General features: G+C 48.5%; 1 protein-coding gene across 4 annotated transcripts in view; it reads right to left on the reverse strand.

The window, feature by feature from the left end:
• Nucleotides 1–6,389: 6,389 nt before the first annotated feature.
• Nucleotides 6,390–18,027, reverse strand: part of PTPRM (protein tyrosine phosphatase receptor type M) — a 746,863-nt gene continuing 735,225 nt past the window's right edge. For all 4 annotated transcript variants that reach the window (XM_082668014.1, XM_082668012.1, XM_082668013.1 and 1 more), the window contains 2 exons: nucleotides 16,344–16,479; nucleotides 6,390–7,186 (listed from right to left, as the gene is read on the reverse strand). In XM_082668014.1, the coding sequence (XP_082524140.1) occupies nucleotides 7,133–7,186; nucleotides 16,344–16,479 (190 nt within the window). In that variant the 3' untranslated portion in view covers nucleotides 6,390–7,132. The remainder of the gene's footprint in view (nucleotides 7,187–16,343; nucleotides 16,480–18,027) is intronic.

The following is an 18,027-nucleotide window of genomic DNA, read 5'->3' on the forward strand; positions in this document are numbered from 1 at the left end:
ACCTCTTGCATTCCTATACACTAATGATGAAAAATCTGAAAGAGAAATTAAGGAGACACTCTCATTTACCACTGTAACAAAAAGAATAAAATACCTAGGAATAAACCTACCTAGGAGACAAAAGACCTATATGCAGAAAACTATAAGACACTGATGAAAAAATTAAAGATGATACAAACAGATGGAGAGATATACCATGTTCTTGGATTGGAAGAATTAACAATGTGACAATGACTACACTACCCAAAGCAATCTACAGATTCAATGCAATCCCTATCAAACCACCAATGGCATTTTTTACAGAACTAGAACAAAAAATCTTAAAATTTGTATGGAGACACAAAAGACCCCAAATAGCCAAAGCAGTCTTGAGGGACAAAAAAGGAGCTGGAGGAATCAGACTCCCTGACTTCAGACTATACTACAAAGCTACAGTAATCCAGACAGTATGGTACTGGCACAAAAACAGAAATATAGATCAATGGAACAGGATAGAAAGCACAGAGATAAACCCATGCACCTATGGTCAACTAATCTATGTCAAAGGAGGCAAGGATATACAATGGAGAAAACACAGTCTCTTCAATATGTGGTTCTGGGAAAACTGGACAGATACCTGTAAAAGAATGAAATTAGAATACTCCCTAACACCATACACAAAAATAAACTCAAAATGGATTCTCCTGTAAGACCGGACACTATAAAATATAAGACCGGACACTATAAAACTCTTAGAGGAAGAACATTCTTTGACATAAATCACAGCAAGATCTTTTTTGATCCACCTCCTAGAGTAATAGAAATAAAAACAAAAATAAACAAATGGGACCTAATGAAACTTCAAAGCTTTTGCACAGCAAAGGAAACCATAAATACGACAAAAAGACAACCCTCAGAATGGGAGAAAATATTTGCAAACGAATCAATGGACAAAGGATTAATCTCCAAAATATACAAGCAGCTAATGCAGCTCAATATCAAAAAAACAAACAACCCAGTCCCCAAATGGGTAGAAGACCTAAATAGACATCTCTCCAAAGAAGACATACACATGGCCAAGAAGCACATGAAAAGCTGCTCAACATCACTAATTATTAGAGAAATGCAAATCAAAACTACAATGAGGTATCACCTCACACCAGTTAAAATGGGCATCATCAGAAAATCTACAAACAACAAATGCTGGAGAGGGTGTAGAGAAAACGGAACCCTCTTGCACTGTTGGTGGGAATGTAAATTGACACAGCCACTATGGAGAACAGTATGGAGGTTCCTTAAAAAACTAAAAATAGAATTACCATATGACCCAGCAATCCCACTACTGGGCACATACCCAGAGAAAACCATAATTCAACAAGAGTCATGCACCCCAATGTTCATTGCAGCACTATTTACAATAGCCAGGTCATGCAAGCAACCTAAATGTCCATCGACAGACAAATGGATAAAGAAGATGTGGTATATATATATACAATGGAATATTACTGAGCCACAAAAAGGAACGAAATTGGGTCATTTGTAGAGACATGGATGGATCTAGACACTGTCATATAGAGTGAAGTAAGTCAGAAAGAGAAAAACAAATATCATATATTAACGCATATATGTGGAACCTAGAGAAAAGGTACAGATGAACCAGTTTGCAGGGCAGAAACAGAGACACAGATATAGAGAACAAACGTATGGACACCAAGGGGGGAAGTGGCGGGGTGGGGTGGTGGTATGATGAATTGGGAGATTGGGATTGACATATATACACTAATATGTATTAAATGGATAACTAATAAGAACCTGCTGTATCAAAAAGTAAATAAAATTCTAAAATTCAAAAAAAAAAAGAAAAAAATGGTCATATGTGATATGTAAACAAACAAACAAAAAAGATTTTCTCTTTGTCATTGGCTTTAAACATTTTGATTATGATGTACATTGGTGTAGCTTTCTTCATGTTTCTGGTGTTTGAAGTTTATTAGGCTTCTTGAATCTGTGGGTTTACAATTTCCATCAAGTTTGGAAAATTTTGCCATTACTTCTGCCTCCCTTTTTCCCCCACTTTGGGGCGACATCAGCAGTTCACTGATACTTTGATCATTTTTGTTCAGTCTTTTCTCTCTGTGTGTTTTATTTTGAATGATTTCTACTGATGTCTTACGTTCACTATTTTTTTCTTCTGCAGTCGAATTTGCTGTGAACCCCCTTTAGAACATTTTTTAAAATCTCAGGCTTTGTAGTTTTCATCTCTTGAAGTTCTACTTGGATTTTAAAAAATATCCTCCATATTTTTGCTTAAATATGCTAAATCTTTTCTCTGGCTTCTTGGTCATCTGGAATAATGTTATAAAATAACTGTTTCAATGTATTTGTCTACTAATTCTCTCATCCATATTATATCTGGGTTAGTTTCACTTGATTGTTTTTTCTCCTCTTTTCTTGTGTGTCGTATTTCTCTGCTTCTTTGTGTGCCTGGTAATTTTGGATTGCATGCCAGACACTGTCAAATTTACTTTCTTGGGTGCGGGATATTTTTGTATCCCTATATTCTTGAGTTTTGTTCTGTGGTGCAGTTAAGCTACTTGGAAACAGTTTGATCCTTTTGGTTATTGCTTCGCTAGGCAGGACTACAGCTGTGTTTAGTCTAGAGCTAATTTCCCCACTTGCTGAGGCCAAAGCTTTCTGGGTTCTCTATCCAATGGGAATAGGAGCTATACGGCTCCGTGTGAACTCTGAGTATTCTTCCTTCCAATCTTTTCGAGTCGTTCTTTCTTTGGCCTCAAGTCCTTTCCATGTTTATCGTGATCAGTACTGAACTGAAGACTTGATTGGGACAGTGCAGATGTTCAGAATTCCTTCTCTATGCATCATCTCATCTCTGCTGCTCTGCCCTGCAAACTCTAACCACCCTGGCTTTTTTGAACTCTCACTTCAAATAAGGGAATTCTCCTTTCAAATAAGGGAGACCACTGGGTTACACCTGGATTCCCCCTTCCTGTACCCATTATCTGGAAATTCTTTCAAGGCTGTTAGCTGGGGGATCCTAGGGTTCATCTAACTTGTTTCCTGTTCCCTTCATTATTTGATGTCCAGTGTCTTGAGAACCACCTTAAAAAATATTTTTTCCCCCAATTTTTTATTTGTTTCAATTAGGAGGGTAAATCTGGTCTTTGATACTCTAACTTGTCTGGGATTGGAAGTCCTGGATGGAGTTCTCTAAATCTGACCATTTGTAGGATAGATATGATGGAACTATAAGGAGTCAAGGGCACTGAGGGTGCTGGTAAATCTGGATGAAGTGATGCATCACAGGGCTTAGGTTGCTCTGGGAAAGGAGGTAAGAAGGGGAGGCTCGCCCAGAGGATGGTCTGGAGAGCTTCATAAATTCAAAGAACAAGGATGGCAGGGATATGGCAAAGAGGAAGCTAGCAGCTGAAGCGACTGGGGTCAGAATTTGGCAAGTTGAAGATTTCAGAGGTGAGGCCATTGCAGGTGACCAGCTGCAGGCTGTGGCCATCCATCAGCTTGAGTGGAGTATGAAGGGCAGCTGTTGAAACTGAGGAAGCATCTACTTGGGGGAGGTCCAGAGGGGCCATTTCCTCGGGAGGTGGGGGGAAGAGAGCCTCATGGTAATCAAGGCTATGGGGTAAGTTCCTTTACATATCAATAAAGGTTCCTTAGAGCACAGTAAAAGTGACTAGAGGTAATGTCAGCAGAGGAATCTGGTAGGAAAAAAGTACAGCAGGACGGAATGGACAGCACATGACAGGAGTGACCTTGACTGACAGGCTTAGCATCCAGGGATAAGATTTACTGTGTCCAGCTGACCAGCCCACAGGAGAAGAGGTCCAGCTGGGGTGGGGGTCCGGGGTGGGATGGCAGGTGGCAGCCGGCCTCCAGATGGCCTCAAGGATTCTCACATCCTGGGATTTGTGCCCCAGTGTATCCCCTCCCACACAGAATAAGGCAGACTTCTGTGACCAATAGGATGTGGTGGAAATGACAGGGCATGACTTCCAAGGCCAAGTCATAAAAGACCTCTGCCTTGCTTCCTGGGTTACTGGGAGAAGCTGCCATCATGCTGCAAGGACACTTGGGCAGCTTGTGAAGAAGCCCATGCGGAGAGGACTGAAGCCTCCTGCCAATGACCAGCCCCGACTTGCCAGGTGTGTGTGAGCCACCTTGGAAGTGGATCTCCCTGCTCCCGTCAAGCTCTCAGATGACCACAGCCCTGACCCAACACTTGGACAGTCTCTGCATGAGTGATCTTAGAGGCAGAACCATCCAGCAAAGACACTCCTGAATTTCTGACCCATGGAAACTGCAAGAGATAATCAATGTTTATTGGTTATTTAGTATTTGAATCTTGGGGCAATTGTTATTCAGCAGTAGGTAACTGATGCTGATTTTAGTACCCAGAACTGGGATGTCTTAACAAAACCTAAACATATAGGCGTGAGTTTGCATCCACACAGTGAGCAGCTGGTGGACAGCTCATGCTCAGTGCTGGTCACTGCTGGGTCGCCTGGTTGGCTTGGGGTAGCAGCTGGGCCTTCTGAGAGCACTGGGCACAGGATGACCCCTGGGGCCCACCTACCTGAAAACACACAGAGAATGGAATCTGGGAAATGCAGTCCAGTGAGGCCAAGTTGACACATTACAGACACCACAGCACCTGAACTGAAAGCTGTCACAAGGCTGTCCTTGAGCACGACCGTGTCAGGAAGTCAGGGGGGCTTTCACAGCCATCACAGGACACAACAGTGAGGGGAACCCTGGGCACAGAGAGGTCGGCCTCTTTTGTTTGCAAAGGGCAGAGACCTTTGCTGTGTCTGGAAGGTGATGGAATCCCGACCTGCAGGAAGGCCTCATGGGAGATGAGAAACAGCCACCAGATGTTCCTGCTCTCCTATCACTATTTCTGCTAAGAGCTGAAACCGAGGGAAAGGAAGGTAAAAATCCTAGAGATTCACAAGTCTGGAGGAAACCATTGCTCCCACGTGAGATGGGGTTTGATCCTGTAGGGGTGGATGTGAGCTGCATCTGCACACTCAGTCTCAGGTGGCTTCAGGCCCTGCTGAACCGGCTTTTTCTTTCACCCGAGGAGTGAAGACCACCATGACTTTGTCCAAGAGGACTGAGGGTGCCACTTCCCTCACAGCCCTGCCTGTACACAAAGTGTGAGGCCGGCCACAGGCATCCGTCCCCATTCCTGTACCCCGGAGAGGTAGACAGCAAGCGCTTTTTATCTTTTAGGAGCTCGTCCAAGAGAGTGGGGTGGGGATGCTGAGAGGCCACTGTCCACGGCGACCTGGGCAGTGAGGGGCTTGGTCTAGACTCACTGGGCTGCGGCCAGCTCCTCCCGAGCGCGTGGATCGTGTAGTCAGAGTGCAGCAGAGCAGGGAAGGCCTTGGATGCAGGGTCAGCCTCGGTCCCTTTGATGGACAACCTTTGATCTTGTCGTCCTTAGTCACTGAGATCCCCGGAGCGGGTGATGGGCTGTCTCCTGTCTCAGGACGAGGGGCACTTCCTATCCCGAGTGTCATAAGAAGGCTGTGGTGCTGGGGCCACTGCCCCTACCTCCCCCCAGGCCCTGGAGGCACCTGGCACTGACGAGCCTGGGTGACGTTGGACAGGTTATTTAACCTTTTGTCTCCAGCTGTCCGATGGCTCGATGGCTCCATACTGTCCCCGATCACACTGCTGGGTTGGGGAGGAGACTCTGCTGCCACTTGGGAAAGCGCTTGCAGTTTCCAGCACAGAATGGGCGTTCGCCAAAGGTCAGTCCCCACCATCTACTGGCCATCACTTCGCACAGCCTGCCGCTCAGTTTAAACTCAGTGTTCGTCCTCGGCCCGGCTTCCTCCTTCTTCAGAGGCCAGGAAAGCCCTCGGGCTGCGGTCTTTCCCTCCTACAGGAAACGTCTTGTCCAGCTTGGTGTCCTGCTCGGATGCACCCTGATCGTGGGACCCTCTAAAGAGCGTTCTCTCAGCAAGTTTCAGGTTTGAATGAGGCTTGGAGAGGACAGACACGACCCCCAGGCCACCGAGATCAAACAGAGAAAGGCACAGGCTGCTCCTGGTCAGAAAGTCGCCGCCCTGGCGTCTGGCCCAGAGCTCCCTGGAACGGCCTGCCCGCCGGTCAGAGTTCACCGGCTGTAGCTTCTGGGGCTTGTGCACCCGGGAAGGCTCCCGGGATGGGCCTCGATCTCTCACTGACCAAAGTTCTCTCTCCAGAGTCCCAACTCTACCTGCTCCAGGCCAGCAGACCCGGGCACGATCTCTCTGCCAGAGGCCCAGAGTGACCGGAGCTGCCCCCGCCGGGGCGCCAGGACAGTAGGCAGACACCACACTGGTCACGGGTCTTTATTTATTGAGTTGAGAATTCACACAAGGTAGCATCATACAGTAGTAAGTCATTTCCAGGGCTGGATAAAAATGATTGTCACTCACCGTGCTTCACGAAAATTTCTTTTAATGAATAAATAATTTGATGAAATCAAAAATATTTACAATATAAACACATGGCAAAGCTTCAGGTCTGTGAGTCTGATCATCGATCTCCGCCTCTCTGAACTGAACACCTCCCAAGCTTTTCCCCTGGGAACAATACAAATCTGGTAGAAACAACAGCTCATACATCTCTTTGTTCGTTATATGTTTAGCTGTTAGTCTTGGAAAGCTACATATATTATGCGACATGTTAAAATACAGATTTTAACTAAAATAATATATTATCATAATGCCAGGTAGCATTCTCCACAGAACAAAAATGTACACTCAGTTGTAACAATAACAAAGGTTCACGGGCCACAAAAGAATACCCCAAGGTACAAATTCCTTCATAAGAATATAATTGTGCTCTTGAGTTTACCAGCTGTCCATGTTGCTCTACGGAGCTGGTGCCTAGGAGGACGGGGCTGGACCACTGGGTGCTGATGGTAGTTTTCCGTCAGGCAGCAGCAGTATTGGGAATTGGGCAGGGCAAGCAGTTTTATAAACACTTTCTTGGGCTCTTCAAGAGAGCCAGTTAGGCAAAGCAAAATAAGCATATGGAGAAGTCTTCATCTCATCGGCACAAACACCATGGCACGTCCTGGCTTTGCAGGATGAAAGGTTTGTGTGCAGGGCTGTGTACGCCGTCAGCCAGCATTCAAGTATTCTAGGGCTACCTCATAGCAGAACTTGTACTGATCCTGGAACACAGAAGGGACAAAATGTCAGCGTGGCCATAGCGGGATGCAGTTTCTCTGAAAGCAATGATGCCAGATTAGGGTTTTAACTGGAAGCAAGCAAACTGAGAAGGATGTGAATCAGAAGCGAACTGGGAAGTCATGGTCCTGAACCACACACACATTCGTCGTTTGTAGATGTTTCCCACAAGGCCGATGAAAGAGGTATTTTGATATCTATGCTCATTAGAATTCCTGGAAAGTTCTAGACAACTGCAACACATATCTCTGTTTGTCCACACGTATGTGTTCACCTGTTACGTCAACATCCTGAGTACAAATTATTGGAAAGCCAAGAGGTGGAAGGAAAGATAATGAGGGCTGGGGACATGCCTTCATGATTTGCTCAGCAAATAAACGCGGCTTCACTCCTGGACCGGCTTTACCTCTGACTGTCAGTCAGCAGCATTTCCTCCGTTTTATGAGAGTTTATTAAGCACCTCTTAAGTACCAAGTGGCTTGACCTGTCCCTGACTCTGAGAAGTCCATGTCCAACAAGGAGGATGAGACGGGCACCCAATGGCACTCACGAGGCAGAGCTGAGCAGCGCCCACGAATGCTCCCCAACATGGGTGCAGTGGAGGAGGGAGCTGAGCTTCTTAAGGAAGATGTGCAGGGGGTGGCAGGTAATGGGGGAGCCTGAGGATGAGCACGTGAGCGGGGGGGCGGTGGTTATGTGTCCTGTTTGCCCGGGACAGTCCCAATTGATGCCTGGTGTCCTGGCGTCATCGTGACTTGTAGGCCCTTTCACTCTCAAGAGTGTCCCGGTTTGAATGATAAAGTACGTGGTCCTCCTAGCAAGCATCCCAGGTGGAGGCGACAGGATAAGGAAAGGCACAGAGTGGGGACGTCTGATGCCCTCTGGGAGCCACATACCAGCTCTTAATCGGGCAGTGAGCTCATCTCTCTCGAGCACAGAATTCTCAGATCCTGGACCACGGCCTGAGCAAGCCCCATGTGAGGTCCTGGCCCAGGTGGGGTTTCAGGTGGGAGGGGAGGGCCTTCGGCACCTGTGTTTATGCCGTGAGCTGACCGATGCTCACCTGGGTGTGGCCTCTGAACCGAGCAGAGGGACACGGGGGTTGAGGACGCCTCCATCTGCCCCTTGGCAGCAGCCCAGTCACTCAGCAACTGGCAGGCCCCCCTCCCCCTCAGTCGGAGGGAGGCTTTCACCAGCCGTGTGGTCAGGACCACTGTCTCACATCCAATATGATGGCCACGACCAAGGAAACGCACCTCTTACTTTGGGGTTTGCCAGATTAATTAAAAAAAGGAATTTCCTTTTTTTTTTTATATGGACCTAATTAGTCATCGCAATTTTCTTTCTCCATCTACATTTTGTTCTCTAAATGCCCCTCTAAACCAACCTATTTATTTGAAGACAAGGGCCATGGTCTCTCCCTCCGTGGATAATACACCATCCTTAGCAAAGAGCCTGGCACACAGCTGGGGGTCAAACATTGGTTGTGTATGTAAATGGTGACCAGAAAAATGGGTTTAGCAGCTTTTGAGTCAACCCATTTAACATTTAAGGCTAGAGACTGGGGAATTCAAGATATAGCCTCAGCCCTCAGGACCCTACAATCTAGAGGAGAAGACAAAGTAAACAGATCATTCAACACACCGAAGGCGCCACGAAACTGAACATCAATGTCATTAACACCCACCAGCCTAAAATACAGAAGACAGACAAAATCAAGTGCTGGTGAGGTTGTGGAGAAACTGGAACCCTCCTACACTGCTGGTAGGACTGTAACATGGTGCAGCCCCATTGGACGACCATCTGGTGGTCCCTCCGAAGGGTCACCCTATGACCCAGTGATTCCACTCCTAGGAGCACACCTAAGGGCACTAAAAATATGTGACACTAAAACTTTCTGATTCACATTCCAGGATTTATTATTTCAGGGTTTGACACTTTCATTTTCAGAATATCTAAAAGAGATCATTTGAATTTCAAAATTCTTATGCTGTCAGCTCCCTGGGCTGACGCTGGCTATGGAGTGCTCCAATCACTTCTCTGTTTTTGTGAATCACACAGACAATTCTTTTTTTGTTTTTCATGGAAAACTAAGAGATCAATCCCTTCTTGCAATTAGTTTCAGCGCCGACGATGAACCATCCTCTTAACACAGAAAAATGCACTTAGAGGGCCATGTGGCTGCCGGTCTCAGGTCACAACGCGGGTGCGGAAACCAGGAAACCAGGGGTGAATCCCTCGGGTTCATCCTGAGGGATGGCTGTGGTAGGGGCGTCACTGAAAGGACCCGGTCATAGGCATGACTATGGTTTTCAAAATGAATTCTTTCTCTCATTTTATCCCTCCTAAGCAAGCTGCCAGCCTCCATGGACTCTGTGATGACTGGTTTCTGAACCAGAAAAATAAGGGGAACGAGCAGAAAGGCCACGAATTGCTGCGTCTCTTCCCTCAAGCACCTCGAGAAACGCCTGAAATCTTCCCACACTGCGAACGGATTACACTTGATCACCAGGTATAGGCCCGTCTTTGGTGGGTTCCTCTCTCAGCTTCCTTGCTTTTGAACAGTATAATTAAGCCCCACGAGCTAGCTCTGTGCTTCCGGGAAAAAAGAACTTTTATGCCTTGGTCCCAGAATCTCCCGATTTGGGTGACATCATCTTTGTGCTGGACCATAACCAGGGCAACAAGCTACTCCTCTCGGAGGCCCCTGACCTCACCTTCACTCCAGACCCACCTCTTGTTTCCACAAAAGGGGAGAAAGTGAAGTTTGAAAGGGCACCCAAAGTGAGGTCACGCTTTAAAGGTCCCTGCTCTCGGAGGGGTGGCACGAGGCCACGGTGTCAGTGGGCGGCTGCAGAGGGCTCCCCTGAAGGGCTGGACGGCGCCTTTGTCAGCACGGCAGCCTGTGTCTGCAGAATGGGGCCCTACGGTCAGTCTGTCACTTCAAACACCCCACGTCGCCTAAGAAGATTCAAAGAGAAGAGTCTGCATGGCTCACCTGGGGCAAAGTTTCTCTCCCGCGCACACCTGCTTTTTGAAACTAGTACCAGCTTCGGTTTCGGCTGGATCCTTGCTGACAAATCCTTCAGTCTGGAAAAAAATCCTTCTGACTGACGCGCCTGCCAGGAGGGGAAGTGGTCCCCTTGTGCCAATAATCCTGGGTGGGACCGTTTGGTTCAACGTTCCAGCGGGTCACACTGGGTGACCAACCATTGTGCCCAGGAGACACCTGGGAGGCAGCTGCCCATCTCTGACGATGGGTGGGGGGGTCACTACCCTCATTATAGCTCTGCAAGAGTCTGAAGCACCTCCTCCCTCAAAGCCCATGAACAGTCCGTGCAGCTGCTTCCCTATGCAGACCTGTTAGCCTGCAGCCGCCGCCTTGTGGGTCCCAGGCAGCAACTCAGGGTGACGCGGGTCCAGGTACAGAGAAGAAAAGTCCGCTCGCCCAGCAAATGTTTACTGGGCCCTCCTTGGAGCCAGGAGCTCAGCTGGGGCTGGGCGGGTGGGGGTGGGCTCCGCCTCCGGGGGATCAGAGTCTGGGGTGGGTGGGGGCACAGGGCATTCACACAGACTCCTCAGGAGTAGGGAGTGTGACCGCAGGTCAGTGGGCTCAGGGCTGCGAGCCTGGGGGGATGTGTGGCAGGGCCTGGCCCCGGGGGACGTGGATGCCACCAGTGTCCCAGAGACGGGCCACAGGGCCGGTGGGGGCACAGCTCAGGGACGTGAGTGAGCCTCTCTGACACCCCCCCCCCGAGGCCTACGTCCTCTGCTGCAACACACACAGCCACACACACCTACACACACATGCACACCCGCCCACACGTGCACGCCTACAACACACCCCCACATACACCTGCATACACAGCCACACCTACACGCAGCCAGACACATGCACACCCGCCCACACGCGCACACACGCGCACACACCTATACACACATGCACACACACCTATACACACAGCCACACCTACACACAGCCAGACACATGCATACCTACACACACATGCACACCTACACACAGCCAGACAGATGCACACCCGCCCACACCCACATACACCTATACAGCACACCCACGCCCACATGCCCCGCCTTTCACATAGCCCGTCAGTTTCCCGTGAGTTCTCAGGCAGACGCTTAGGGGGCAGTGTACACACGTGAGTGGGAGAGTCAGTGTGCTGTCCACGCTGGGGAGGCTGCAGGGTGGGGGTAAGGCCCTCTGTAGGAGTGCCGGGCCAGCATGTTATTTCAGTGCAGGGAAGAGGGAAGGGGCCCGGTCTGGGTGGTCACCTGTCCGTCATGGGAGGTCCCGGCAGAGGTCTGAGTGGGAGAAGGAGGGATGGAGAGGAAGCTGCCCGGCCTCGCCCTGCGGCCCACGTGGCAGGACAGGGACGGCCTCCGTATCCTCCTGAGCCGTGTTTCTTGCCCTGTAGCACATCACGCGGGCTCCGACCGCCCTAATCTTCTGGGCCGTGGCCTGGCATCTGTGTTCGCGAAGTGCCCCAGGTGATCTCACGTGCAGACGGGCCAAGGGCCTTTCTAGACTAGCTACTAAGTTCCTTAACCCCGGCTGCACGTTAGGGTCACCTGGGGCGCTGGTACCACCGCTGCTGAAAAGCCAGGCCCACGTCAACTGGATCAGAGTCTCGGGGATGGGCCCAGGGCTCAGAACTTTTTAAAGCTCCCATTAAAGAAAAGTCAATTTCATAGAGACAGAGACTAGAATTGTGGCTGCCGGGGGAGGGACAAGTGGGGTGATGCTGGTGAGGGAACCGATTTTCAGTTGTAAGAGCAGTAAGCTCTGCGGCTCTAATGTGCAGCACGGTGACTAGAGTTAATGATGTGAAACTGTACCCTTGAAAGTTGCTGGCCGTCGATCGTAAGGGTTCTGACCACACACACAGTCAGCTGTGTTAACTCTGTGAGGCCACAGATGTGCTGATTATCGTGATCTCGGTAACCACTCTATAATGCGTACATATGTCACATCAGCACTTTGGCCAAAGCTCCCACCACCTCCCAGGGGACAATATGTTTCTCTAGGCAAGATCTGTCCCCTAAAGGCTGTTTCTCGGTTAAAAAGGAGCCCTGGGAACTTCAAAAGCCAAATGTGGAAGCAAAGGTGGGAGAGGACTGTTAGTTGAAGCAGCAGGTTTTCCAGCAACTGTACTGGATTCATAGGGGCTCAGAGCGGGCGACCCCGTCCGCCTCTGACCAGGCCAATAGCGCCAACCTCACTCAGGCTGTACCGTCGCGGCCTGCCCCACCCCCCTGGAACCCAGGCCTTTGATGGGGGCTGGAGCCTGGCTGAAGAGGTGGATAACTGAGAAGCTGGCCTGAAAGAGGGGTCAGGAAACAAACCCAGCGGCCCCTGCTGCATCAAAACATCTAGTCTTGTGTTCAAATGATTTTGCTTCCTGGCAGTCCACTGGCTTTCCCCTGGAGCCTCACACCTAAACATTTGAAGAAATAAATCCATAGGGCCTTCTGGCTCTCCCTGGAGAGTGCCATGCTTCAAAACGCATAGGGAAGTTCCTAACTCAGAAGCAATTTGGAAAAATAGTGAGCGGCAAGGGGAGACGAAGACGGGCACACCGACCGCCGCGGAACATTCATCCGGCCCTGGCAGGGAGGGCGTGGCAGCAAATTTTGGTGTCTGAATGGAAAGGGCCCCCAATGAGCAGACCCAGGCGCACCTGGTGGGGCTCCCCACGCCTACCCGCCTACCTCCTGGGGTGCGCTCCACGGCATCCTGGCTCCCACTTCATTCTGTGCAGAGGCAGCTAGGAGGTACCTTTTCAGCTGCTGGTACAACATTTTGTGCTTAGGAGAAACACAGGTCTTGGATAGCCTTTTATGCCCAATAAAATTATACCAGATTTTATCTCCTTGACTTGAACTAATTAATTCTCTCAGCCAACACACAAATGTACGAGTACCAAACTAAACAGAAATTGTACTTACAGGCAAAAACGAACAAGCCAACGACAAGAGGCCTGATTCAACTCAAGAAGCTTCAAACCCACTGAAAAGAGCATAGTGACATTTTTTCTCTGGTCACCAGATATTATCCATTATCCTGCCAGCAGGCACTGTGACAAGTTTACCAGACATTTTTCTCAGGAAATTGTAGGACTCGCCTACATTTCTCAGCCACTGAGTTGACCCTAAAACTGGTGCTGACCCTCGGGGTTTTGGGCATCCAAGGATCCTATTTCTCTATCAGAATCACACATAACTACGGAAACGCCCTGGCTATTGTAGGTAAGTGGGCTGAGATCAGAAGCTTCCTTCATGTAATATCACCCTTGTCCTGTAGTCTGCACCGTGGATTTGGGAAAAGCCACGTTGCTCCTGCCCATAAAAATTGGTGAGTGATGGCAAATCAAAACTACAATGAGATATCATCTCATACCAGTCGGAATGGTCATCATCAAAAAATCTAGAAACAATAAATGCTGGAGGGGGTGTGGAGAAAAGGGAACACTCTTGCACTGCTGGTGGGAATGTGAATTGGTTCAGCCACTATGGAGAACAGTATGGAGGTTCCTTAAAAAACTACAAATAGAACTACCATAGGACCCAGCAATCTCACTACTGGGCATATACCCTGAGAAAACCATAATTCAGAAAGAGTCGTGTACCACAATGTTCACTGCAGCTCTATTTACAATAGCCCAGAGATGGAAACAACCTAAGTGTCCATCATCGGATGAATGGATAAAGAAGATGTGGCACATATATACAATGGAATATTACTCAGCCATAAAAAGAAACAAAATTGAGCTATTTGTAATGAGGTGGATAGACCTAGAGTCTGTCACACAGAGTGAAGTAAGTCAGAAAGAGAAAGACAAATACCGTATGCTAACACATATATATGGAATTTAAGAAAAAAAAATGTCATGAAGAACCTAGGGGTAAGACAGGAATAAAGACACAGACCTACTAGAAAATGGACTTGAGGATATGGGGAGGGGAAGGGTAAGCTGTGACAAAGCGAGAGAGAGGCATGGACATATATACACTACCAAACGTAAGGTAGATAGCTAGTGGGAAGCAGCCGCATAGCACAGGGAGATCAGCTCGGTGCTTTGTGACCGCTGGAGGGGTGGGATAGGGAGGGTGGGAGGGAGGGAGACGCAAGAGGGAAGAGATATGGAATCATATGTATATGTATAACTGATTCACTTTGTTATAAAGCAGAAACTAACACACCATTGTAAAGCAATTATACTCCAATAAAGATGTAAAAAAAAAAAAAAAAAACTGGTGAGTGATGGAAGCTGTAGCCAGAGCCACTGGGGGAAAGGCCTGGAAGGGTCTGCTTCTAATGACCTGCTTAGTTCAGGCTGCAGTGAGAGGGAACTGACATTTAAAAAAAAATCAAGGTCAGCTTTTTTCAAGTACCAACTGAAGTTTGGAAGCAGCACACCCGTCCCTGAATCAGGGCGTTAAATACCGAATGACATCACAGTCAGAACATTTTCATTATGCATTTGTTTCCATCCTCTGTCATCCTCTGTCAACCTGCTTATCTGTTCTAAACCCAGGCCGTCTCTAACTGCCCGACTGGCCTTTTCTCAACTGCCCTAAGCCCAGAAGATGGAGAATTCCATGGTGGGGGAACTCTCTAAAATTCGGGATGGGGGGGGGTCCCGGGGAGTGAGAGAGTTCTCTGACTAGTGGAGTCCGGGCATGGAATGTGAGGGTCAGCCTCCTGGCCCATCCGCGTGATTTCTGGGCCGTGGGAAAGGCACTTACGAGCACCGTGTGTATACATGCTGCCCTCCGGCGGGCCCCTCGCCCTCACCCAGCACTCGTTTTCAGGGACCAGGCCACACCGTGCCCCGTAGACCCCTCCACTCTCAGGGACCAGGTCTTTCTCACCTGGGCAGCTTCCAAAACACTCTCACACATATCGTCCTGTGGGATGATCTCAACAAACCAACACTATCCCTGGTTTACACGACTCAGGCTCAGGAAAGTAGAGCGACGCGCCCAAGGCGACTTCAACAGCCAAGGTACTTTGTCCGAGGTTACTTCACTTCAGTGAGCAGAGCTGAGACTAGAGGGTGGGTTTGCAGGGGCGTCCCCAGGGCAGGGCAGGGAGCTGCCATGTGGGGGGCAAGATCCTTTTTTCACAGAAACCAACATGGTAATTGCTGATGGTTTGAGAGTCTGCACCTGGCCAAACAGGTGCCTGTTTACCAAATTCCCTAGGCAGCACGGTGCTCCTGGGGGCGGGAGCAGCTCGTCGGGCGCGAGGCACGTCAGTGGGGGAAGGAGGGCTTTTGCCAAGCAGGGCTTGGATGTGGCCATCACAGGCAGGGGCCATGGCTGCTTCTTCAGCCTCAGCTTGAATCTCAACTCCCTCTTTAGTCCCTTTATTACATTTACAATTTTAACCCCCTGCTGCAGTGCTGCGCACCCAGGACGCAGGCTTTCCAAGCTCATCAGCGACCCCGTCGCCCCCGCCCCCCCATTCTCCCCACCTTGGGGTTGGTCTTACTGTTTCCTCCCGATCCTTCCTCCACTGACAGAGAAGTATAAAAACCTCATCGAAAAGCTTCCTCCTTTAAGCTATCCTCCTATTCTTAAGTCTCAGTGGTTGGCATCTCAACAGCTCCGCACAAAAAAGAGATTCCATGAAATACTCTAAGAAAATAATTCCACATCATCCTTTGTTTCTCCACCTCTTTCATCCTTTCCTCAGATATGGCCACCGTAATTAAATGCAATCGTTTGGATGTCAAACTCCAATTCCCAGCTTTGATAAATATTAGGTGATTAAGCTATTTATAAAATATGTAATTTGAAAATCTGGCATTTCATGTGCTATGATTATTTCTTCTCTGTGAAGATGAAGTGCTTAGCCACGTGGAAGGCGCTGCCGAGAACAGCAATTAATCAGGATGTTCGCTTGTGAGTTTCAACTATTTCCATGTGTCAAATGTGCTGAGCTGAGTCTCCTTGTGAAAAGGCAGAGGAAGGGAGAACGAGGGAGAAAAACCCGCACGAGTGAAGCGATTGCACTGTGAACACGAGTCTCTCCCTCCCAGGGGTCAGCCTGAGCGAGGGGCCGGGTGTCTCACGCTAACCGGGAAAGGGCCCCCCCGAGCGGGATGGACGGGGTCCTACCAGCAGGTCCACCATGTTGGGCTTGTTGTTCCTCAGCGTCTTCACGGCGTGGAAGACGTCCACCGTCCTCTGGTGCCGGAGCATCTCACAGACAATGCTGATGGCGCAGAAGGTCCCGCTGCGGCCTCCCCCGTTCCTGTGGGAAGAGGAGGAGAGGCAGGTGGTGGGCCTGGGTCGCTCTCGCACCGCACGGCTCCCACCACCTGTGTGCACCTGCTGCCTGAGCCCTCCCAGCTCCCACCTGGGCCCATCCCTCTACTGATGCAAATGGGGCCCAGGGATCACCTGACTGGAGGTGATGCGAAACTGGCACATCCTGCTCTCCCAGTTGGTCTCTGCCCTGATGATGTAAGCTGATATGGCAATTTACCAGTTTTTATGGAAAGGGACCACCCAGGAAAATTCTCAATAAACAAACAACTCGTGTAGCATGTGCAGGAGAACTGTGATGGGTGTGGGTTATGCTCAAAGACGGATTTGGCTGTAAATAATCCATCAGCATGTCATGATTTATCTCTAAAACATAAGGGCTCTTTTTAAATAAACTTTTTATTCTGGATTAATTTTAGATGTACAGAATCACTGCAAAAATAGCACAGAGAGTTCCTTGCCTGCCCACCTTCCCCTGATGTAAAAATGTCACATAACCATAGCAGATGGTCAAAACCAGGAAGTTAATGCTGGTATAACACTATTAACTAAACCACAGACCTTAGTCAAGTGTCACCACTTTTTCTGGTCCAGGATCCAGTCCAGGACCCACCTTGCATTTAGGTGTCACACCTCCTTAGTCTCTTCCACGTGATCAGTCCTCCATCTTCCCTTGTCTTTCTCGACCTTGACACTTTCAAAGAGGACTGGTCAGTTATTTTGTAGAGTATGGAATATAGGGTGAGGTGTAGGAAACAACCATGGTCCCCTTCCACGATTTGAGAAGTCATCACAAAATACAAATTGTAGAAAGTCCTTCATTTGAGTTCGTCTGATGCCTTCTCATCACTGGAAATGAGGTTATGCACTTTGGCAAGAAAGCCACAGAAGGGCTGTTACCTCCTTTGAAGGTTCATGGTGTTGAACTGTCTTATTGCTCGTGATGTCGACCTTGGTCACTTTTTTTTTTCTTTGCCTTTTCTACTATATTCTTTTTTTTAAATTTATTTTATTGAAGTATAGTTGATTTACAATGTTGTATTCTACTATATTCTTTTTAAAATATCTTTATTGGAGTATAATTGCTTTACAATGGTGTGTTAGTTTCTGCTGTGTAACAGAGTGAATCAGCTATACATATACATACATCCCCATGTCCCCTCCCTCATGAGCCTCCCTCCCACCCTGCCTATCCCACCCCTGGTCGCTTATTAAGACGGTGGGTGTCTGGCAGATTTTTTCACTGTGTAGTTATGTATAATTACCATCATAACTTCTCTTTGTAGTTAGTATCTTGGGAAAGATACTTTGGGATTATGCAAATATCTTGTTTCTCCTCAAAGTTTCACCCACTGATTTTAGTGTCCATTGGTAGATTCCATCTGCAACAAGTCACAGTGATATCTGCCTGACTGGTTTTCACTTCCCTCTCTCCTTCTACATTCTACTCTAAAGAGAGAGCTGTCTCTCAGCCACCATTTGAAAATTTATTTGCTTATTTATTTCTATTTTATTATTTATTTAAGTCACTTTA

The sequence above is a fragment of the Grampus griseus genome (genome assembly GCF_964374135.1).
Source record: "Grampus griseus genome assembly, chromosome: 12".
Classification (NCBI taxonomy): Eukaryota; Metazoa; Chordata; class Mammalia; order Artiodactyla; family Delphinidae; genus Grampus; species Grampus griseus.